The sequence below is a fragment of the Micromys minutus genome (assembly GCF_963924665.1).
Source record: "Micromys minutus genome assembly, chromosome: 30".
In the NCBI taxonomy this organism is placed as follows: Eukaryota; Metazoa; Chordata; class Mammalia; order Rodentia; family Muridae; genus Micromys; species Micromys minutus.
Window position 1 is genome coordinate 7,890,743 of NC_137965.1, and position 24,782 is coordinate 7,915,524.

Consider the following 24,782-nt stretch of genomic DNA (forward strand, 5'->3'; position numbering starts at 1 on the left):
TCTGCATACGTACAATATGGGGCAAGTATAGGCACATACACGTGTGCAAATTACACACAGACAAACACACAGTAGGAAAAGCATTCCACTGTGGGACTGGTACTGTAACTCAGTGTAGCTTTATCCAGCAGAGCTTTGGATTCTATCCCTCAGCATTAATTAAAAAGAAACAAAGTGAACAAGAGGGATGAAGAGAAAGAAGAGGAGGAAGAAGAGGAGGAAGAGAAGGAAAAGGAGGAAGAGAAAGAGGAAGAGGAGCAGCAGCAGCAGGAAGAGGAGGAGGAGGAGGAGAAGGAAGAGGAGAAGAAGGAGATTATTGATCCCTCTTTAGATATACATGATACTTGGTGGGTGGCTCTTACTGACCTCATATAGTTGAATCACAGTGAACTCTGAGTTGGGATGTGCACCTATGCTAAAAGAAAGTTTAGGCAACTAGAAGGGGTAGGCGCACTAGTCTGTGGGTTTCTTTGTTAGTGCTGTTTTCATCTACATTGCTTTCATTGAAAATTAAACACAATCTGTTAATCTTTTACTTTACGTGATATATGAGTCTGGGAGTCTTAGCCAGTGTCAGTGCTTCTTGTGGGAAGTATCTGGAGATATTTTAACTTTTAAAACTTCAGCCATTTATTTTCAGCTTAAGAGCTGGGAACTCAGGAACTGCTTGGTTGCTTGCTAAATGCCTAGCCTGTGGGGAAAATTTATTTTAAATGGAGAAAAAGTATTCTAAAAAAAAAAGTCGAGGGAGGTAGGGAGCTAGGTAGGAGTTGAGCTTTCCCAGATAATTTGTCTCATTTATGCCCGTCGCTAATTCTGTAGTGAAGATACAGTTGTTTTTCTTTATAAAAATCACTCAAATTTTGGGTTTTGTCACCACTCACATTCTAAATTCTTACAGAGATGATTTTGAAAACAGGGGAAAGGCAACAAAAATACAGAGGAAAGAAATAAGTATCTCGTCACTAAGTTAAGGTCAAAAGGATATCAAAACACACGCACATATATCACATATAAAACTGATATGTCTGTTACACACATACAGAAAGAAAGAGACACACACACATATCACATATAAAACTTATATGTCTGTTACACACAGATAAAGACACACACACACACACACACAAATACATGTGTTTATTTTTGAGACTGAATTTCCTGAGGTAGCTGGAACTCATAGTGTACACCAGATTGGCTTTGTAGTTACTTGGTTCTCCCTGCCTCTACGCCACTGTAGTTGGCTATGCACCTCAGCCTCCCCAACACACACGCACACACACATACACACACACACAACGTTGTAATACACACTGAAAATAGCTGGCCACTGATCTGACCTCATGGGAGGTTGCTGTCATTGAGATTTGTTAGATATATTGTATATAACCATCTCAAGCTTTTTTTTTCCAGTTTATTAAACTATTAAAATATAAGATTATGAGTTTGGTTCCCAACGCCCACAGAAAAAGCCAGTGTGGTGAGCACACTTGTAATCCTAACTCCGAGAGAGAGAGACAGGTGGATCCTTGAAGCGTTTTGGTAATTTAGCATCCTTAGACTGATAGTTGGGCCCCTAAGACCCAAAAGCAGGTCCTGTCTCAGAAACCCAAGATGGATGACGTCTAAGCCCCTGCCTCTGCTTTATGGTCCCGTCTCAGTTGTCGGAGTGCTGAGATTACAGATGTGTGCCCTGCATTTGGCTTTCTCACACATGATTTGGTGATCAGGCTTAGGCTGTCAGGCCTGTGTGGTTAGTGCTTACCACCCGAGCAGCATGACACCACCTCTGTCTGTCCGCCTGTCCTTACCACCCGAGCAGCATGACACCACCTCTGTCTGTCCGCCTGTCCTTACCACCCGAGCAGCATGTCACCACCTCTGTCTGTCCGCCTGTCCTTACCACAAGCCCTGCCAGTCTTAACCACGGCAGAAGCAGGTAGCAGGGGATGCTGTTAGCATGTGCATCATTGACTGCTGGGACTGTTTACCTGACCTGGTGTTCCTGCGTCTATTAAGTACTTTGCCAACACCTTCAGTTTCATTGATGCCTTACTTACTGGACTTCTTTTGTATAGAGGAGTGCCTTTGACACTAATGGAGCCGGTCCCGGGGAAGGCTGGAAGGGCTCGGCTGCCTGGAAGCGGCTGGTCATTTTCGCTGCCCCCTGGCTCACCATGTGAAACATGCTTGTACATGCTTCAGTGTTCCAGTTTCACCATAGTTATGTTTCGGCTCTGCAAGCCCCTCAAAGGGCTTTACGCCAAAAGGCACATTGTCTGCCTGTGGCACTGTTAGAAAGTGGTGGGTGATTTTAGGGGTAAGCCCTAGAGGAAGGAAGTTGTTAGGTCAGGGAGACAGGGAGACTCTTTGAAGGTGATGCTGGGATTCCTTCCTTGCTGGTTTTTGCTTCCTGGCCTCCATGAATTGAGCAGTTTTGGTACCCTGCCTCACCATTCATACGCCCTAAAGTATAGGATCCAGTATATACTCTATATAATAAGGGAAACCTCCAAAACGAGGGGCCCAGATAAATCTTCCTTCCTTTAAATTATTGTCGCTATTTTGTGACAGCCAGAAAAAGCATCTTGAGAAGTTTCCACCCTCCAATAGCCACAGTATCACAGGGTTTGTGGTGGAATGCTAGTATTCCAGCTTCAAAGTTTGTTCTGGTCCAGAAGTTGGCCTTGAAGAGACAGTTTTTGTCTTTAAAGTGTGCCTCTCAGAAACATCTATGTATAAGGCAGGAAATAAATGCTGCTCCCAGAAATCATAAACTCTTCTCTGGGCTAGCGGCATCACAGACATCTGAGACCTTGGGGTTATAGGCCTGGCTTTGGTTGTTTTCTCTTATTACTATTCTGAATACAGTTACAGATTATGGAGTAAGTGCAGATGAACTTTGAGTTTTTTGGCTTACATTTCCAGGGATTAATTGTACTAACATTTTGGTCAAATTTTAATACGATTTAATAACAGCTGTAATTTGGCCGTATTGAAGAACAGTGACTAAAGTAGAGCCTCGCGTTTGAAAACATTTCACGTTGTAACTGGGATTTCTCTCTCGGCGGAATCATTTTGTAAACATTGCAGTCAAGTTTCCAATTGACTGTGATCGTGAAGAAAACAACTGTTAAGAGCTGATATTCTCCACAGTATTGTCTAGTGTGGTGTAACTAACATCCTACCTAGGATGCAGAGGCAGGAGGATTACCAGTAAGATTGAGGCCAATCTGTGCTACAGAGTGGAGCCATGTGCCAAACCAAGAGACAAACAAAAACCAACAACCACACAACATTAAATAAACAAAAAATCCAAACAGACAAAAACAAAAAGAGGGAAGGTTCGTCCTTGGGCCTCTGAGGTCATGAGAGCCATTCCTTTCCTGGCCACTGTCATCAAATACAGCTCAAGTCTAGGCTTGCAGACACAAGACTGTTTTAGAGTCTTCCAAAGTGTAAACTGAAGAATGCAAAACTTGGAGTCCTTTATTTCTTACTCATTTTTGTCTACTTTGTACATGCATGTGCGTGAGTGAGCATGTGTGTACATGTCTTCATGGACAGTATGTGCACTTTCCTGTGAAGGCCTCAGGTTGACACTAAAGGTTCTTTCTGAATTGTTTTCCATCTCATTTTCTGTGTGTGTGTGTGTGTGTATGTGTGTGTATGTGTGTGTTTGTGTATATGTGTGTGTATGCGTGTGTGTTTGTGTGTGTATATGTGTTTGTGTGTGTGTATGTGTGTATGTGTATGTGTGTGTGTTTGTGTGTGTATATGTGTGTGTATGTGTGTGTATGTGTGTGAATATGTGTGTGTTTGTGTGTATGTGTGTGTTTGTGTGTGTGTGTGTTTGTGTGTTTGTGTGTGTGTGTGTGTGTACTTGTCTATATGTCCAGTACACCTATGCAGTACCGTGGAGTTCAGAAGATACTTTCAATCTCTAGAAATGGAGTTATAAAGGCTGAAAGCTACTCTGTGGGTGCTGGGAACTGAAGAAGGAAACTAAAGATGGGTGCTAGGAACCAGGAAGGAAAAGGTTTTAATCTCTCTTAACCACTGAGCCATCTTTCCAGCCTGTGAGTGCGACTTTGGATCTCAAAACCCACCCTTAGTGACCTCTTCTCCTAGCAGGGCTGTACCATTTAAGTAACCTCAAACATCACCATCATTTGGGGACTAAGTATTCAATTATTGGGGCCTTTGGGGGACAATTTTATTTAACGGTACCATCCATGGGATTGAGACTTTAATAGTTTGTTCTAATTGGAATTTCCATATTCAACCTTTAATGATAATATTTAGAAACACACACTCTGATAGCAGAAGAGATGGCCAATGGGGAAGAAGTCAACCCAACAGCAAGGCTAGGGCAAACTTGCTGCTAGCTTTGGTTTTAGGCCAATAGGTTTGGAGAGATGGCCCAGTGGGTAACCAAGTGCTTGCCTTGCAAATGTGAACACCTGAGTTCAAATCCCAGGTATCCATGTGAAAAGCCAGGCATGGCTGGCTGCTCTTGCCCTGTGACAAATGGAGGTGAGCAGATCCTGAGAGCTCACTGGCAAGCTAGCTTAGCCAAACATTTAGAAACCCTATCCCAAGAGAACAAGGCAAAGAGAGTAATAGAGGCCAACAGTGATATCCTGCTCTGGCCTCTGCACACTCGAGTGTGTGTTTGTGTGAGTGTGTGTGTGTGTGTGTGTGTGTGTGTGTGTGTGTGCATTTGTACCCTTAACACATTCATGTGTGTGCACTGTGCATATCACACACACACAATTTAAAAACATACCACATGTGTTTATGTTTATATTATAGTTGAGAAACACCTAGCAAGAGGTCTACTTTAGAAGTAGTTTAGTGAGAAGTTGTATTGGGAGTATAGGAAATACAATACAAGTCCGCCTTTTTGCCAGTCACGTACAGCTCTGTGAACAATATGGTCCCCTTAATTTTTTTCCTATAGTGTCTTTTACTAATAACAATATATTACTGTGATTGCCATAACATTTGTTAAGCCTTCTACGAGGCCCAATAGACTCCACGGCTTTAGAAATCCTGTTCCCAGTCACGCTGTGCATGTGGGCTCTTGAGGGAAGTTTCTCTTTTTATGTGGTCCTCACATACTGCTTTTTGTATTGCTAGAAATGGTAGAATGTTTTCTGTCACATTTCTCGCTTGTGAAATCTAGTTTCCTAGTAATGCCACACAACTGTAGGACCTGGGAGTTCTGAGATGGTCTCTTTCCAGTATTTTCTGGCTTACGCACCACTTTGACAATGCCTCTCCTAGGTCAGATATAACTATGGGTGAATGTGTTGGCGCAGACTCCCATAGCATGTAGAGATATAAGATGATCGAAGGACCCTCTAGTCTCTCTCTGCTATGTTGTATCATCACATAACTCTGTAATGGTTTAGAGATATAAGATGCTCAGATGGGGGCTGGAGAGATGGCTCAGTGGTTAAGAACACTGGCTGCTCTTCCAGAGGTCCTGAGTTCAAATCCCAGCAACCACATGGTGGCTCACAACCATCTGTAATGGGATCTGATGCCCTCTTCTGGTGTGTCTGAAGATAGCTACAGTGCACTCATATAAATAAAATAAAAATCTTAAAAAAGAAATGCTTTCTTTAAAAAAAAAAAAAAAAAGATGCTCGGATGGATGTAGTAGGCCCTTCACTTTGTCACTGAGGAACATCTGTTCAGGAGGAAGGTATGATCTTTCTAAGATGAAATTGTTCTAAAATAATTAGGGTTTTAGTCTCTCCATTCTTTCTGGGTCTCTGTTCATCTGGACCTCAAAACCCCTTGCTTTAATTCCTCCCATCTCACCTGCTGTAGACCTTCTGGTGGGTCTGTACCAGAAAACGGGAGACTTCATCAGTTTACATGTCCTCAGATGAGCATACTGGGGCGTCTGTGGTGTGGGGCGTCTGCAGTGTGAGGCTTGCGGTGGAGTTGTGAATATTAGGGATGAAGTGGTAGCAGGCTGACCACTTTAGCCTCGGAGTTTAAGTATCAGAGACAAGGATACTGGGTGAGGAGTAAGGGTGGGGAAAAAATGTAGGGATCATTTCCTTTAGTCTGAGCGATGGTGGACATTATTGGATGGAGCAGGAGGTACTGTGTGGAACGGGCTAGAACCTGTGTTAACTCCGTTACCCAAGGGCTCCACTGAGCACTCATTTAGAGCAGCCTAGATTATGCATTCAGGATCCATTGGTTGCCAAGAAAACATGGCAGAATTTGATTTTGGGGGTGTTCTGGGAACCTCTCCTGTGTGAGCCTACAAACCAGGATGGTGCTCATGGTTCTCAAACCCCATCCAGGCCCAGTCTCCACATTCTTGTTGAAACTCTTTGGTATTGGTGCTCTCTAGGCACTGACCACCGGCTGATTAAAGCCTATGGTCAGGTGCTGCTGACTTGTAGAGATGTCCACAGAGTCACTACCCCTAGTAAGGATGGGCAAATCTCCACTTGGATAGCTGGGGCCGAGAAGACCTGGGCAAATGAGAGGAAGAGATTATGTGTGTGCCTGGAAATCTCCTTCAAACCCGTGGGCTTCGTGGCTCAGTGGTGAGTCGTTCTTCAGAAAATCTGTTTGCGCTTCTGAGTGAGTGAAAATATGGCCAGCCCACTGGAAACAAAATGCAAGTATGTCTTGGTGCATCCGGTGTGTCTCCTTCTTGATCATGGTTTGGGTATAGGCTTTACTTTGTCTTTCCCCTAATCCCTTTCTTTGTCTTTCGGCCATTTGAGCAGTTGGGTAAAGCCAGATAAATGAGTTTAAATGCACAAAATAAAAGAAGCCAATTATATCGACAGACATTTACAAAAATACTTTAAAAAGAAAAAAAAGACATTCAGGAGCACACTCTAATGGCTCTTACTGTTCTGCTCTCCTGAAACAAATGGTATTTTCTAAAACGCTCCATCTATCTGTAAGGTAATGTGAAAAGGTGGAGTTGTGTGTGTGTGTGTGTGTGTGTGTGTGAGAGAGAGAGAGAGAGAGAGAGAGAGAGAGAGAGAGACAGAGAGACAGAGAGAGACAGAGAAGACAGAGAAGACAGAGAGACAGAAAGGGTAACTTGCAGGAGTTGGCTTTCTCTTTCCCTTATGTGGTTTCTAAGGATTTAACTGAGGTCATCGACCTCGATGACAAGCGCCTTGCTTACTGAGCTACCTCCCAGCCCTGTGTATGTTTTTTGTTGGTGATACCTGCAAAGAGTGTGGTGTGTTTTTTAATGATCTCGAATCACAATGAGGGGGGATACAAATTCCTGTCAGAAGTTAGTGCGGATGTCACCTTCTTTTGCCCGGCTGAGCTCATGGACTCCCGCCATGTGATAACCCAGATGATGAATGCCGAGTGCACGCCGGCTTGCTCAGAGCCCGGCAATGGTTGCAGGATGTTACAGAAAACCTTTATGACGGAGGTAAGACTATTTTACACAGAATGGACTGTTCTGTGACGGTTCCCTACTGTACACTCTGTACCAGGCATGAGCGACAGATTTCAACCATCACGGTGTCTGGACTCATGAATGTGCCCAGTCAGGGGATTTAAAAAAAAAAAAAAAACCTGATATCACAATATACAGATAATTGCTTAGTTATCCAGTTGATAAATAGTCTGTAGTGCACCGAGGGTGGATCATGAGGCGGTAGAGAGAGGCTGTGGAAGGAAAGACTTCCTTAAAGGAATTATCAGATCCTGTCCTTCAGGGTTGCCATGTTTGTGCAGGGCCAGCACAAAGCCAGCAATTGTAGATGGAGCATGCTCAGAACTGTGTGCTCGAATTGGCCAAACTGCACTTAGTATTTCATACAGTAGAATTCCTCATCCTGACGGAACTTTCACTTTTCAGTCGGAGAACATGTATTATTTAGTATTTTTAGTAGCTGAATTCCCTAAAAGCTTTAGGGGTTCATATGGATTACCAGGGGCTAAAAAAAATTCTAATTGCAAAACCAAGAGAGACTGGATTGCAACATTTGTAAGAAGCTCTCTTGCAAGAGTCAGAAACTGGGAGAAAAGTATTTGCTGCTCTGAAGTTCCTTGATGTTTTTGTCCAGTCAGTCTTGCCTTTGGCTTGAATGTATAGGGAAACCTAAGGCGGTGGGAGGGGACAGAGGTGAGTGGGAAATGCTGGCCTTTCTGTTTGCTGAACCATTAGCACTGTGGTGATTGTTAGAAATGCATGCTTTGCTGGCCTAGGCAGATAAGGGCTGTCACAAGTCTGGGTTTTTAAGGCGACAGGCTCAGTGCTTGCAATGCCTGGCAGAGGTTCTGAGGTACACACCAGGATTGGGCTCTGCTCAGAGGCAAGAATGTAACCAATCTGGTCTGGGCAGTGGGGGAGGGACTCATCTCTCTTCACTCCCATATACTTAGGCCCTGTTTTCCAATTGGACTGCATCAAAGCAAGGCCTCCCTCCAGGCGAGGGGACACATATCTTTGTGACTCCGCAGAATATGTGCTGCTGGCTTGGGACTTGAAACCACATTTGGAGGGCATGCTGAGCCAGGGAGAAATGGAAGAGACGCCCATGGCCACAGAAGGAGCCAGCAGAGAGTCACAGGCAGGTAAAGGAGGCTCGCCCAGAGTGCTGTGGTTACTTGGTTATTTTTGTTCATAGAGAGTAAACGGAGACACAGTTCAGTTGGACAGAACATCGGTATGACAGATTTCGAACTGGTTTTGATTTCTGGGTGACTGCACAGTGTTTTCAACAAAGTTCCCGTAGTGTTATTAGAAACGTGTCAGTTTTAAAGGAAGGCTTTGACATTGCCAGTTATTAAAGGTATCTTGGAATCAGCGTTCACTGCATTGACCAGGCTTCTTGTCCTTCTGGTCTGCCCCTTAGTGCCTGTCTGTCTGTTGAATGTGTGGATGGATTAGGCTCAGCGGCTTCTCCAGACAGAAATCTTTGTCCAGAAGCGTGTGTTCTGTGAGAATCATGTTTGGGTAAGAATCTCGCTAGCTCCTCCCAACCCCCAAATCACAAGTGGGCAAAGGGGATTAACAGTGGCACTATGTCTCCAACAAGGGCATCTTGAGTGAGTACCCGCTCCTGTTTCATGGGCTCCATGAAAACAAAAACACCGTGGGGTTCCCTGCTTACAGGCTTTGAACTGCCTCCCCGTGTGGTGGTAAGGGGCAGATTCTCGAGGTGTACTCAGGGAAGATCAGGGAGAGAATGTTTCCTGGTGGGATTTTGAGAGGTCAGAGAGAAGTCTAGAAGAGTACCAGGCCTACAGGAACATACGGACGAGGACACATCTTCAGGGAAGCGTGAATCACGGGCGAAGTGATGGTTTCTGTGTGTAATGTGCCTGCTCTCTCTGCCCATTGGCTCCATCCAGCCACACGGGTGGGTCTTTGGCTCCGTGGTTAGTGCCCTCTATGGTCTCTCTCTCCTGCCCGCTGTGTGCTGGTCCTTAGCCCTCGGCTGACTCCTTCTGGGATTGGGCATCTCTGTCCTGACTTCCTTCCAGAGTGGATTCTGCACTGGAACCCTCTGCCTGCTGGTTTGCTCCAGGGCACCTGCCACAGTAACTGTGTTGTTTACTTCGGGCTTCTCAGCCTTCTAGGTCTTGTTCTCAGTGCTTTGGAGAGTGAGTGCATGTCCTTAGGATGACAGACCCTGGGGATGGAGGAGGTGCCATCGAAGAAGCAGGAGCACTTGTAGAGGGTGGACCGTTGCTTCTCTTTAGTCCTTGAAATCTGAGGCACCAAGGATTTTCCTCTAAGGATCTTATTTGGGACCTTTGGGTGTGACCTCAAGTGGGAACCTTTGGGTTTGACCTCAGTGGGGGACTATTTGAAAAAGTTAAGTATTAAAAAAATAATAATAAATAAATAAAAAATGGGAACAGAGAACTAGTCTTTGGAGCAATTGTTATAAACAAAAGGGAAATTAACAGTTTCAGAAACGAAACGACGTGGTAAGATTCTCTACACACAGCCGTGCTATATAATATTTTATAGTTGCTTCCCACCTGTTATTTAGTTCTCTGAATTATTCTTGTCTATGCTCTAAAGACTGTACTCATATAATTAATATCGTCATAATCCAACCCACTTAACCCTTTAAATTGCATGACCATTAGTGATGTTCTCATGGTGATAAGCGTCCCTTTATCCCAGGGACAAGCCTGTGAGGGTGAGGGCCCCATCATCTTCCTCCACTCATTCTGGCAGGCTTTGTTGTCGTCGTTATTTCTCTGCTTGTTTTCTGAGACCAGGACTTTCTGTATAGCCCAGGCAGAGTTCACCTAGCTCTTAGGCTGGCCTCCCTCTGTGACCTTTCCACCGCCCCCTCACATCCTGAAGACCTCAGACCCACACTTCCACAACAGCTTCTCTTGACAGCTTTTAGATCTCACCCAACAGCGCTCCTCTGCACTCTTGTTGTCTCTTATTTTCCTTGGCTCATGTCACGCGCAGCTGAGACTTTCTTTTTTTTTCTGATCACGGAACATATATCACAAAAGTTATTTTGTATATTCTACTGTGGGACTTGTTCTCTCCAAAGGCAAAGGGAAAGAAAGGGGGACCTAGAAGATGGCTTAATGACTGTGACTTGTCACTTGGCTTTTTCCTGATGACACTTGCCCTGCACGTTAGCCCGAGGGTTGGCAAACTAGCTCTCCCTGGGGAGGCTCTGTTCCCAGTCGAGTCTCTGGACCTTGGGCTCTGGTTCCCAATTTTTGTTCCCTTTTTGGAAGAGTGGAAAAACAAACAAAAGACAACCCAGAAATTTAAAGTATTTTTTATTCATTGTTTGAGAATTTCATTCAATCTCTTTTGATCTTATTCCTCATCCTGACCCCTCCCAGATTCACCCCTCTTTCCCAACTCCTACTAGATTCAAGTCCTTTAAAATACGCCTTTATGTACTTCTGTGTGTATGTATGTGTGTGTGGGGTGTGTGTGTGTGTGTGTGTGAGAGAGAGAGAGAGAGAGTAAGAAAGAGAGAATGTGTGTGTGAGAGTGTGTGTGTGTGAGTGTGTGACAGAAAGTGTATGTGTGTGAGAGAGAGTGTGTGTGTGAGAGAGAGTGTGTGAGAGGGGAGAAGGAAGAAGAGAGAAAGAGAGTATGTGTGTATGTGTGTAAGAGAGAGTGTGTGAGTAAGAGAGTGTGAGAGAAAGTGTGTGTGTGAGAGAGAGAGGAGTGAAAGAGCCTTTGGCTCTCTTTATTCTGGAGAACATTTTCTGCTCCCTCTTACTTCATTCACTCTCACTCACTAGGTAATTATGGATTGCTTACCCAGCATGTGCCAGCAGCTAAGCATTAAAGACGGCTCATGATGGGTGACTAGTACTTTGGCTATTTTACGGTCAAGTGTGTCTCAAGCGGCTCCACGGGAGATGCTCTACTGTGGTCTGTGTGGTGTGGCTGGAGAACGGCAGTGCTTTTCATTTCTAACACCGTGGCCAATGTCAGGTTTCTGTGCTTGGCTTTTCTCCCCGCTGAGGTGAAAGGCGCTTTGACACGTTACATTTCCCCAGAGCCACACACCTGTTGCTGACTGTCCTAGAATATACAGTCCACAGCCTAGGGTCACTTTCTTTGGCTTCCTTTTCCTCTCTGCCCTTTCCGGTGCCGTCCTGGGGTGGGGGGTGGGGTGGATTTGTGGGTGTCAGAGAGTGATTTGGAGAAGAGCCAACATCATGGGTCCCTCAGGTCTGCGGCTTTCATGCATTCAGGAGTAGTAATGCCGCCTACCATTGTCCGTCTGTCACCAAAAGTCACATCTCAATGGGCTTGAGAGTCCACAGTGAGTATTTGCACTGGAGTTCAGGGGTGGCACTGTCTCTGGCTGCCTCCGCTACCTGACACCTGGACTCATAGTGCTTTGAGGAACGTCTGCTTCCTCTTGGCATCGGATGGTTTTTGGCCGTGACCGTGAGGAAAAGGAAGTATTGTATAGTATCGTTTACTTTCATAAAGACAGCTTTGAACTCTCCGGGCTTCCTGTGAGTCCAGTTAGTGCCTTTGGAGCCAGGGAGCTGCCTTAGAAGGCACACAGTCCAGGCAGAACGAGTATTGAGCCGGGCCACAACCGAAGTAAAGGACATTCGAGTTTGCGGTTTTCTTTGGTGTCATGAACCCTTACATCTTCCAAGTTCGAGTTAGACTCCTAACATAGTGTACCTGCAAGGGGAACTGTGGGCATCAGTGGACGTCTGTGTCAGTGAACAGTAAAGGCCAGCCACCCCCCAAGCTGGATACCCACTGACTTGGGTACCAAGTGGGAGCATTCGTTGCTGTAGCTCGCCGCTAATCGCTAATCGGCACTAAGATGGAAGTTATTTGAGCCCAATATTCTTAATTTCGGAATCAACTATGTTACATTTACTGCATTTCTACTTTGTTGGCCAGACAGCCTTACTCACAGACAGTCCCCAGGGGAGAAGGCTTTAATGACGAAGGGTGCAGACTTGACAAGCTTGGGAAAGGCTTGCTTGCTTGCCTGCCTCTCGTGTCTACCTTTGAACCTCCGTGTTTTCTCCTTGCTGACCCTGCCTCTGAGCTCCGTTCTCTAACCTGCCTTTCTCTTTGTGCTGATGAACAATGTCCTCACAGGTCGGCCCTGTGACTCCCCTTCAGCAGAGCTCATTCCAACCTATTTCTCTCAGCCACTGACTGCCTTTCCTTGTTCCGTTCATAGCCTCTGGCCCGTCAGTCCTAGGACTTGAACTGGTCCTTGGAGTAGGGACACAGCAGGTGCCGTGATATCTGTGACTTGAAGGCCAAGTCACTTGGCTGGCCTGGGAACCAGCTCTTTCAGGGCTACAGGGCACAGAATAAAGCAGTCCCCTCTTTCCTCCAAATCTACTCCTCAGTTGAGCAGCCCACGCCACATGGATACTGGGTACTTGTTGCTGAGTGCCCTGACTTGGAGATGCCGCAGTGAGAACTAGCACTTGTCCTTTCTGTCCCTCATGTGGACACTTTCCTTGACTCTCCCACATTATATTAGAAACTACAAGGCCACGGCCTGGGACAGCAGTCAGTAAAGTGCTTGCCATGGTGGGGTCCTGAGTTTAATTACCAGAAATTACTTGAACAAAATCTGAGTGTGTCAACACACATTTGTAATCTGAGGGCTGAGGAGGCAGAGACAGAATCCTTGGGCTCACTGGCCAGCTAGCCTAGATGAATTTCAACAAGGGGCCCTTTCACAAAATAACAAGGTGGACAGTGATTTGGGAAGACACTTGAGGTTGACCTTTGACCTCTACAAGTACCTGTACCCATGAAAACACGCGCGCGCGCGCACACACACACACACACACACACACAGAGAGAGAGAGAGAGAGAGAGAGAGAGAGACAGATAGACACATACATATACACACACAGACATACTCATACAAAACCCACATAGACACAGACACTCACAGACATATATAGACAGACACATACACATTCACACACATAAACAGGCAGACACACAGACACACACAGACAGATACATACACACACACAGACTCTCTCTGACCCCCCCTCTCACCTCCCCCTCTTTCTCCCTGCCCCCCATGCCTCCAGTTTCTTTCCCTGTGATGGTTCTGTCTACCTGGATTTTTTTCACTTTCCCCACAGTTCTGGCCCCGACTGTCAGAAATAGATAAACAGATACTTATCCCTATTCTCAGTCTGAGTGGGTGGCGTGTCCATGTTTGGATGAGACTGTCTCTGTGTGGTAACAGCTGCAGGCTGGATCTGCGGATGACTCACACGTGTTAATCCCCGTATCTTCTGAAGAGAGAGCACCCTCAGATTTGCATGAGGACATTTGCTCAGGGGAAGACACTGTCCTGTGGCCAGGGTTGAGGTGCGGACATGTGTCCAGGGGACTGTAGGGATGGTACCCATGGAAACCAGTTTGTAAATAGGGATAATGTTGCCTTTCGGAGGGGGCAGCTGATAGGGCTGGGTCTCTGAGGCAGACTTCAGTGTTTGCATGGGCTGTGTGACCTGATGACAGTAGTTAGGGACTAGGGAAATGAGTACATTTAGCTGCAGAGAGTCGGTGGGAAGACAGGCAGTAGCAGGTGACAGTGGGATAGTTTTCTGACAACCTTATCCGAACCCATAGGCTGGTGGGCGCCATTTGATCATTTTCCCCATTGGGTTTTATTATCAAGGGTAATCAAAGAAAATCTTTTGGATATCTTCTTCACACCTTGCCATAAAGCTTGAACATTCTAGAACTCTTTAGAAAACTGGTCACATTTTTTTTTTTTTTTTAATTTTCTCACAGTGCCTACAATTGTGCTCAGAAACGTCACTTACTTGCTCTGCAATATGCAGGTGGCTTACGAACGAATTTCTAAAAGAATTGTTGGCACATGCCTGTAATCTCAGCTCTTGGGACGTCAAGGCAGGAGGATTGCTAAATTTGACTGCAGTCTAGTCGTCAGGTTGAGACTCGGTCTCAAAGGATTGGAGGGATGATGGCCCCTCAGTCAAGAGCATGTATGTACTCTCCTTTCAGGGGACTTGGGTTGGGTTCCCAGCACCCATGTTGAGTCCATATCTTAGCTCCACTGTGGTCTGTCAGCTCTGGTCCCTGTGAGGATCTGACTCCCATAACCCTCCACCCATATATCCCAATGAAACAAACAAACAAACAAACCCAAATCTTTGGAAAAAAAAACCCACTGAACTAAATCAAACAATAAATCAAAACAAAACATGTAGATGATTTAGAAAATCATGTCTCCTTTTATTTAAATAGTATTGCCGAAGCCACTCCGTGGTGTCACACACCTTTAATCAAAACACGTGGGACAAAGAGGCAGGCTGGTCCCTGAATTTGAGGTTGGCATGGTTTATAGAGTGAGTTCCGGGCCAGCCAAGGCTACACAGAGAAACCCTGTGTTACAACAACAACAACAACCAAAAACCAAACCAAACCAAGTTTCTGATTTCCTCCTTGTTTAGTGTTTTGCATGTTGTTTGTCTTTTGCTGTCTCTGTAAGTGACAGAGTCCCAGGTAATGTCCTTCCTTCCTGCCATCAGGATTGGTGCTTGCCCAGGGAGTGGCTATCTGAATGACCCCTGCTCCAAGCCTTTGACTGTGCTGGTGCTCAGGCTTCTCCTAAGTCTCCGGGAGGCCCATCCGGCTTCAGCTAAGCGGTGGCCTTGTCAGACATCCTGGAGTGTTGGTCTGTTCTCCCACAGATCCCTGTTAGCTACTGCTTAATTATGGAAAATACCTGCCAGGTATATCAGAAAGCAACTCTGGCCTTGAGACCTAGCTTACTTCTCCTTAGCTGTGTGCACTCTGTCTTGAGAGGAGGGCCTCACTGGTTTACAATCCCAGCCTGCCCCCAGGGCTCCAAAGCTGTGATTCCTACTTTCCCCGCCTCCTCACTGAAAGATGTGCACATGGAAGGGGCATATTTCTCAGCCTCTGTGCGGTTGAGGGTAATATCTTTCAAAGTGGGGTGTAGATTTGATTCTCTGTAACTTGGTTTTGTGAATGATAATGCCCTTCCATTCCATTGTATACTAATATGGTAGTTAAGGCACGATTTTAGGTTTATTTATATCTTTGGTGCTTTGGGAAAGTAGTCTGATGAGAAATTACCCCACCCATGAAATACCATCCTTGGCTTTGCTTTTTTTGGGTTTGCTTATTTTTACAAGAGTTTTTCCTGGCGTTGACTTTTTGTACTCGAATCATATCAACAATAATAGGAACATTCTCGGCATACGGTGTCAGCATTGTGTGAAGAATTCTGTTCACATTAACATGGGGTTTTTGCTAATGATCTTTAATGTGATTAAAAGCCAAGATAGGATATCATAGTTAGATAGGCATGAATTAAAGAAATTCTAGGATGTCCTTTGAGGAAGCACTGTTTCTTAGGACCTCTATGTAAGTGGATTCAGCTAGCCATGAATCAAAATTTGGGGGGGGGGGACTGCCTTCCTAGTGAACATAAAGACTTTTGGCATGATATTATTCCTTAAATGAGACAGAATTTGGACTGCCTATGTTGTGATAGTTACTGCGAGAAATTTTCAGATGGCATAAGGATTGTCAGCGGATGGGAACGTACTGGCTTCTTACATAAGGGACCTGACCCTGGGTTTTGGTACCCGCAGCCAGGCATGGAGCCAGTCCCTTTCAGATAATCAGGAGAACCGCATCCTAAAGAACATCACTCTGATGAAACATCAGAGGGAAGGCCAAGCACGTGCCTCATGGATGAAGCATTGGTCCAGCATGCCCAAGGCCCTGGGTTCCACTCTAGTACCACCAAGGGAAAAAAAAGTCAGGTTGTGTGGTCTTCCTTTGCATCTCTATGTTTCTGGGTGTAAAGGATGCAGATTGGCAAGTAAGAGCCAAAGGGTGTGGTTCAGATTGTGGGGTGTAGGATGAGCCCGTTGGACACTGGACTCATCTATCCTTATCCAGAAAAGCTCCAGGGCCTTTGGAGCTACACAATTCTAAATAGTGTAGGAAGATCATTTGGGAGCTCAAGGGAAGGGGGCAGTACTGGAGGGAAGAGAACCTGGAGGCTGGGATTGCTCTGAGTGACCAGATAAACAAAGATGTGGGAGGGGGGGTGTCTGGTGAGGCTGTGGGGTTTTATGAGAATCCTTCATCTGCAGCTATGCTACTCAAAGGAAGCTACGAATATAAAAGGTATTTTCCTTATAATTCATAAATGAGACCTTCACTTGGCCATACCTGGGTGGGGGAACCGAACCAGATCTGTGGGATTCTTTCGGGGCCCTCTCCGATTCTGCTAACCAATCGTACAGGATGCCTGCTGCAGAAGTGAGTGTGTTCAGTTTCAGGGCAATGACCCGTGTTTCCTCATATATAATTTTTCTTCCTCTCATGGGAGGAGTTTAATTGGCAGTACTTTGTTTAAGGCTGGGTGGGGGACACAGGCTTCGAATCCGGGCACACAGTGGGAAGGGCAGAGGTGCAGAGGGCTGAAGGTCTATCCTGGCACACTCAGGGTTTAATAATGACCAGCTCGTAGGCACAAAGCAAAGCAGGACTTGCTGGGGATCAGATGCAGACCTGGAGCATGACTTATGGATTCTTTATCCATATGTACAATTTCTAATCGAAGCATGGGCCGGTAGCAGGACAGGACAGGCTGTCTGCACTAGATCTATAGCCTTGTTTGCACAATTACAGTCAGTGTTAACTCTCTGATCCGGATCATGATGCAGTGGTTATGTGAAATACATTATGGTAGGCAACGGGAGGTATAGGGTAAGGTCATTTCTAGATATAGGTTCTAAGGACATGAAACAAAAATGGTCATCAGATTATATTTCAAGACAGGCCATAAAGAGGTCAGAGAGCAGTCTTACGGCCGCCGTTATGAAGTAGAAAGTGTCCATTCGCAGGAGTCGGTCTTAGAAATCTGCAAATTCAAGTCAGGTGCTCCTTCAGAGGCAGGATACATCCTGCCCAACCTCTTTCTTTTCTTGACAGGAGTGAAAAGTGCCGCCGTGGCTTCAGCTTAAGGGCAGTAAAGAAGGCTTGGCAGCCAAGGACAGTGCTGTGCAGAGTCTGATGGAAGAGAGCCAAGCCCCTCCCCCTTGGTCACCGTGGTGTTGGGGTGTGGTTTGGCACTAGCTTTTACCTGGTGCTTGGCACTGTTAGGAGTGTAGGTTCATTAGTTTGGACTGACAGTCATAATACAATGTTCAAAGCCAAGAGGGTTTGCCCAGAGCAGGATAAGGAACTGTGTACCTTCTGTGGTTTAGTCAGCTGACCTAGTTGCATGTGTTTATATTTGTGTGTATGTTCACATATGTGCATATATTTGTGTGTGTGTATATATATAGGTATGTGTTTGTACATGTGTGTCTGTGTTTATATATTTATGCATTCTTGTGTGTGTGTGTGTGTGTGTGTGTGTGTGTGTGCATGTGTGCATTCGTGTGTATGTGTGTGTGTGTGATATTCTGGGTATGTTTCTTCCACAGAGGATCGCTATCTGAATATCTTTACTTCTCTCTCCCACTGTGCCATGTTGCACGCGTTTGAGCTTTTTGTGCACTATTATCTTTCCACACCATTCCTTTCTTTCCCTGCTGGTGAGAAGTGTCCGAGGCTGCCAGCCAGTTGCCGCGGGGCTATAATAGAGCTAGTGGTATGTACCAAATTTGATTACAGCTGTCTCAACACCAGACGGAGTAAGAGTGTGCATACCCTGGGCAGATAATTGCGACAGAAATGGCCTATTGGTTTCACATGAGCTAGGAACGAGGCCACCGTGTAAATCTGTCAGAAGAAAAGAGCTGTGAGGAACAGGTTCCCACAGTCCTGAGAGGTTTTTAGGAGTTCCTTCAGATAACCTTGGAGAACTGACGGTAGCTTCTTTTGCTCATTCTCAGGGGTTTGCGCAAACTGTGCTCCGTGCATCCTCTGTTCTGCCGGGCAGCCGGTGTGGAGGCTTCACGGGTTAGATGTGTGGCTTCTTTGCTTTTGAGCTTTGATGATGTTTCCAGTGAGATCGCTTTAGAAAATTTCCCACAGTGGAAAGTTCTCTTAGACAGATGAAAGTTCAGTGGTCACTTTCAAAGCCAGCTGTGTGCCAAGAAATAACGAAAACAATGGATTACGTAGCACAGCCTTGGGACATGGAAAAATTTAAAAGATGGATGAATCATATTATTAATGGAGGTTGCAAGACTCGAGGCCTTTAATCGGAAAACAGAGAAAAAACACCTTTCTCTCTCTCTCTCTCTTTGTTTATAATTTCTTTTTCTGGGTAAAAGAATTCTTCTTATTTTCTATTATGGTTATTTTGCCCACGTGCATCCAATGCCTGTGAAGGGCAGAAAAGGGTGTTTGCTCCATTGGAACTGGAGTGTTGGTGGTTGTGAGCTGCTATGTGGTTGCCAGTAACTGTGCCTGGTTCCTCTGCAAGAGCAGTAAGGTCTCCTAACCACTGAGCCACCTCTCCAGCTCTAAGTGTTAGTTTATTTTTAAAGTTATGGCTTACCTTTGCCAGGAAGATACTGCTGGGAAGAAACACTATGACCAAGGCAACTCTTATAAAGGCCAACATTTAGTTGGGGCTGGCCTACAGGTTCAGAGATTTAGTCCATTTTCATCAAGGTGGAAGGGAGCATGGCAGTGTCCAGGCAGGCATGGTGTAGAAGAGTTCTACATCTTCGTCTGAAGGCTGCTAGCAGAAGTTCCCATGTGGTTGGGAGGCAGGTCTCATTACCCACACCCACAGTGACACATTTCCTCCAACAAGGCCACACCTACTCCAAGGCCACACCTCTAATAGTGCGACTCCCTGGGCCAAGCATAATTCAAAACACTACATGGCCTTGAAGTATTTTCTTGGTTATACTTTATTTATATAGATTTTGTTCTGTTCAGTTTTTATGAGGGAGGATTAAAAATTAAATTCCATGGTAGACTATTACATTAAGAGGCAATTGCTATCATCCTACATAATTTGTTCAGACATGCTAATATTTGAAAGAACAATCAGACCTTTGGATTTTTTAGTAGTCATTGTATTCTCCAATACCAATACTTTTGATAGGGAAAGGTAACCTAAAGTTACTGTCTACATGTGAAGTTGGGAACCTTTAACATTTGTGTGACAGCTCAGTGGGTAAGGATGCTTCCAGGCCAAGCAACCAGAGTTCGAGTCCTAGGTCCAGCTCCTGAATGTTTTCCTGGGACCCCCACAGGAGACGACTTGGCACATGCCCCTCCCGAATAAATAAACACTGCAAAGGATCTTGTTGAAGTTTTTCTTCCTCTCTAAGAAGATTTATATCTAATTACTGCAGTAATAAGCCTTCAGTCATCTCGGCTACTTCTGGCTTAAAAAGACGAAATGTAGTAATTGTGGACCCACCCAAGTATGCCGTAAAAGTGCAGGGATTCACTGGTACTTTCTGAGGCTGGCTCCTGCTGCTGATGGATGCCTCTTTCCTCCTGGATCATGTAGGGTCAAGCTTCCGTCCTTGTTTGTTACTTTGGCTACTTAGCTCTGCCTGTGGGGACAGAGATGTTTTTGCCGTACGGTGAACAGTGATTACGGAGCGTCATCGTGGGTCTGCTGGTGAGCATGTTAAATGGTGCAGCCATTTTATAAAAGTGCACTGCGGTTCTTCAGTGCAATCGTGGTACTGTATAATTCCTTTGTGACTCTACTCCTGGGATTTATGCCGTCTCCAAGAGGAGTGAAAAACGTGTCCAGAGAAGTAATTTACACGTGGATGTTCAGAGCTGAAAAATTAACAATAGTCCAGAGGTGGACTCAATCCAGCTGCCTGGGAACTGATGAAGGATGTGATGAGTCTTATCCGTGCAGTAAAACATCATTCCACCACAAACGACAAGATGCTGATGTACACTACAGCGCAGCGGCTTGCAAACGTGCTCGGCTAGAGAAGCCAGACCCAGAGATCAAATCTTGTTGATTTCATTTATAGGAAGTGAATAGAACCAGTGTGTCACATGGTGACCAGGAGATGGTAGTAGCTGTCTTGGGCTAGGTAAGGGAGCCTGTGAAAAATGACTGCTACCTGGCTGGTAAAGGTGGATGAGGAGGTAGGGGTGAGGGGGTAGGGGTGAGGAGGTAGGGGTGAGGAAGTAGAGGTGAGGAGGTAGGGGTGAGGAGGTAGGGGTGAGGAAGTAGGGGTGAAGAGGTAGGGGTGAGGAGGTAGGGGTGAGGAGGTAGGGGTGAGGAGGTGGGGTGAGGAAGTAGGGGTGAAGAGGTAGGGGTGAGGAGGTAGGGGTGAGGAGGTGGGGTGAGGAAGTAGGGGTGAAGAGGTAGGGGTGAGGAGGTAGGGGTGAGGAGGTAGGGGTGAGGAGGTAGGGGTGAGGAGGTGGGGTGAGGAAGTAGGGGTGAAGAGGTAGGGGTGAGGAGGTAGGAGTGAGGAGGTAGGGGTGAGGAGGTAGGGGTGAGGAGGTAGGGGTGAGGAGGTAGGGGTGAGGCGGTAGTGATTATTTTTTTACCCAGCCCAAGGTAGCTACTATCATCTCCTTATTTCTTCCAGAGTCACAAGTCTATGGTCTTCTGAGCTAGACAGGTTCCTTTTATTGAAACTTCTGTGGATCCTGGTAGGCTTCCACATTCTCTGAAAATCTTCGCCCTCGGTACAGATTTTCTGTTTCTGGGGGTGGGGTGGGGGTGGGGAACTATTAGATCCATACTAAGGAGGCAGGTCCGACGCTTTCCCTTCCTTCCTGCATGTGTGTGGATAATGCATGTGTAGATGATGCCAAGAGAACAAGACGGACATCTAAAATAGAAGTCTGGGAAAAAGTGAGTCAGAAATAGTTACCTCTGATAATTCTGTGTGGTTATTACTTTTTCTACCATAGCACTTTCTCTTTCTCCTTGTGGTTTTTGGAGACGGGGTTTCTCTGTGTAGCCCTAGCTGTCCTGGAACTCACCCTGTAGACCAGTCTGGCCTTGAACTCACAGAGATTCACCTGCCTCTGCCTCCCGTGTGCTGGAAGTAAAGATCTGCATTGCCACCGAAGTAAACACTGTTGTGTGTATGCACAGTGGAGTGTGTGTGTGTGTGTGTGTGTGTGTGTGTGTGTGTGTGTGTGTGTTGACCCTTGCTGTCAGACACCAACAAACAAGAAAAGTTAGCATCTTCCTAGTTGATTTTGAACATTCATTCAAAGGCCCTTAGCTGTGACTATTAAAACCAAAAGTACCTCAAGAGTTCTTACTGACTGCAAAGTTTCCTTCCTGTCTGGTACGGAGGGGAGGTGGAGTTAGATTTAGTCAGATCCTCTTGTGGGAAAAATAAAAGAGACTTTAAAAAAAAAAAAAAAAAAAAAAAAAAAAACCTAACGGGACATCCCAGTGTGCAGTTCGCAGGCGGCTGGCTTTTGTGTTGACTTCCTTTGCAGTCTCTCTCAGCCGCTGTAGGTGATGAGCAGGCTGGCAGCCACCACATTTCGTTGGAAAAAGTGGAGGTTGGATTTGCCTGGGCAGGTGTCTCTCCAGGCTTGCCGGAGATCCCCAGGTAAGTTTGTCAGTTGTTAGATACCAGATGGGAAGGATGGGAGGCTTCTGGAAGAGGGTGTCCAAGCCAGCAGAGTCTGATTTGTAAGTCAGGAAGCTGCTGAAAGCAGGGTTAATCTAGTGACAGGCAGAGGCGATCGGATCCTCCAAATGCTGTGTGTGTGTGTGTGTGTGTGTGTGTGTGTGTGTGTGTGTGTGTGTGTGTGTGTGTCCTGACTGAGGTGCTTTGGAACCCTGTTGAACACCATTGGGTCAGAGCTTTGCCACCATGTTCAGGGCAGCCGGTTGAGTGTGGACGGCTTACTCCCGTTTCGTCTTTTCTTTAATGTGCGTTGGTATTTTGCCAGCATGTATGTCTGTGCGAAGATGTCAGGTTCCCGGAACTTGAGTTGCAGACAGGTGTGAGCTACCATGTGGGGGCTGGGAGTTGAACCAGCGATCTTAAAAGCTGAGCCATTCTCCAGCCCCTGTCTGTTTACTCATAAAGAGGGAAGTTTTCCACTGTGGCAGGCTAGGGACGTAGCCCAGGCTGACCTTGACCTCTAGGTCTTGCAGCTCCACTGTGTTTTCAGTGTGCAGCACCACATCTGATGCTTGCATGTAGACCAGCGACAACCTTTCTAGGAACATACAGAGCTGAGAAGAGCTCAAGTTAGCATTGCTAGGGGTGGATTGTGGGGGCGTTTGTTTACTCCCATGCGGTGTGTGGTGGAAACTGGGGGGCTTCTGTTTAGCATAGGTTTGTCCTTGGAAAGGCAGGGCTTCCAGGAGGTTGGTGTCCTGAACTTTTTCCTAATTCAAGCCTACTTCTAGGGTGACTTAGTTTTTCTGATCATTTCAGACATCCATGTGTCCTTAAATGGATACAGGAATATGCTGGCTACGTGGTCTGTCTGAGAAAAATAAATCCAAAAGATGTGTTCTGCTGCTCTGTAAGTCCCCCTAGACAATACTTACCCTATAAACAGAAACCAAACCAAACAGCAACAAATCACCAAATGAACGTTTTAAGGTACTTAGATTCTTAAAAAAAAAAAAAAAAAAAAAAAAAAAAAAAGATTTTCTTCTTTCCAATTTTTCCTCCCCTTTTAATAGTTTGCTTTCTAGTAGCATGGGAGCACAATGGGTATATCCTGTAAACACGCGTCTGAGACGAGAGGGCAGCTTGTATTTTCCTTAGTGATTAGCTGTCTTGGCCAAGGGCTCTGGGGTGTCTGTGTACTTCGATTCTCCACACTCCATCTTTGTTGTCGTACTGAGGAGCGCTACGGTCCCAACACAGAGTCATGGTACCTTTCAGTGCTGGCTAAAGCTCCGTGGACAGAGGTAGGTAGTCACAGTGGCACCGTGACCTTTCTGAGATCTCTTTGGAGTCTGGTGGACTTCTTTTCTTCTCCTGCCCAAGATCCCAACCTGCTGGCTGTCTTGCCGCAGAGGGTCTGGAGCAGCTGCAGTGGCTGAGCTCAGAGACCAACCAGAAGGAAATTACGGACCGCATTACTAGATGACAAGGTCGGATATTTTAAAATACTGTCTTGAATGAGTACTGCTCTACTTAAGATTAGTACTCCTTTCTTTGCTCTGGCTGCTATAAAGGCATTGGGAAGATAGCATTTAAATATATATATATATATATCAGGGATGTTATTTTTATAAAAATAGAAAACAAGTATTTTTACCCCATCTCTAATTCCACAGTTCGACATCTCTTCTCTTAAATTAAGCTTAGTTTATTCTAGCTTTGTAATGCATGTCTCTTCAGTGAATTTGATAGAAGTAAAAATAATAAAATTAGTGGTTAAAGTAGTATTTTGATGGAACACACATTCATGTAGGCATCTGTAAATGACAGATGTTTGAGGTGTCCCCCCCACCCCGTGTCAGGAAACAGTTTCAGGAGAGCCTGCTTATCTTTCACTCCTTTATTGGCTGATGGGACTCCATGTCTAGATTGGCATTTCATTATTTTGATGGATGCATTAGAAGATTGGGAACTTCAGCTGCCTACTGTTGACACCTGTGTCCAGAGGCTCTTTCCAGGGGCCCTGGTGTAGCTGAACTGGGACCGACTTTGTAGCTTTGCAGTAACTTCTGGGAAATGTCCTGGGGAATTGAGCTTCGTGGACAGGCCTGAGGAGATGAGGAGGACTCTTGTGCCACCTTACCCTAAATGGGTAAGATTATCTTCCCTGTACCTCAGGCCTTTACTTGAGGAAGCAAAAGCCCACAGTGCTGTGGAGAGGGCAAAGGAGCTCCTCGGCTAGGCTCAGGCCAGGGCTTAGCTTCCAGTGTGTGCTGGTGTTCATTGATGGTGTGGTGTGCAATGCTGACACCAATAGTTGAAAGAGAGAGGCTCCAGAAGGAGGTCTTAGGGAATGAGTGACTCACCGGCCTGCCCTAACGGAGCAAGGTGAATTGGGAGCTTTAGAAGTAAGATTTTTCACCAGGTGTTTTGTGTACATGCATGTGTGGCCTGTGCGTGTGTGTGTGTGTGTGTGTGTGTGTGTGTGTGTGTGTGTGTGTGTTAGTTACAGAGAGAAACAGTAGACGAGTGAGAGAGGGAGGGAAGGAGGGGGCCGGGAGGGGAGAAGAGAGGAGGGCAGGGTATGGTAGGGTAGGGGAGGGTGGAGGGAGATTTAGAAACATTGACAGGAAGCTTTCCTGTACAACAGTGGCTTCTTTTGGTGCTTGGGTTGGCAGCCTGCAGGTTTATGCCCCCCCCTTGGATATTGAGATCTTCTTTGATTTCCTTTACTGTTTCCTGTATTT

At 45.8% G+C, this 24,782-nt stretch overlaps 1 protein-coding gene across 5 annotated transcripts in view; it reads left to right on the plus strand.

The window, feature by feature from the left end:
- UTRN (utrophin) overlaps window positions 1-24,782 on the plus strand; it is a gene marked incomplete at its 3' end in the record, with an annotated part of 456,405 nt that overhangs the window by 39,671 nt on the left and 391,952 nt on the right. For 3 of the 5 annotated variants that reach the window (XM_080941516.1, XM_080941520.1, XM_080941519.1), the window contains exon 1: window positions 21,900-22,014. The exons of 1 other annotated variant lie outside the window; for it this stretch is intronic. In XM_080941516.1, the coding sequence (XP_080797642.1) occupies window positions 21,921-22,014 (94 nt within the window). In that variant the 5' untranslated portion in view covers window positions 21,900-21,920. Of the gene's footprint in view, window positions 1-8,476; window positions 8,590-21,899; window positions 22,015-24,782 lie in introns of those variants that run through there. One more of the 5 variants, XM_080941518.1, reaches the window with a different exon arrangement.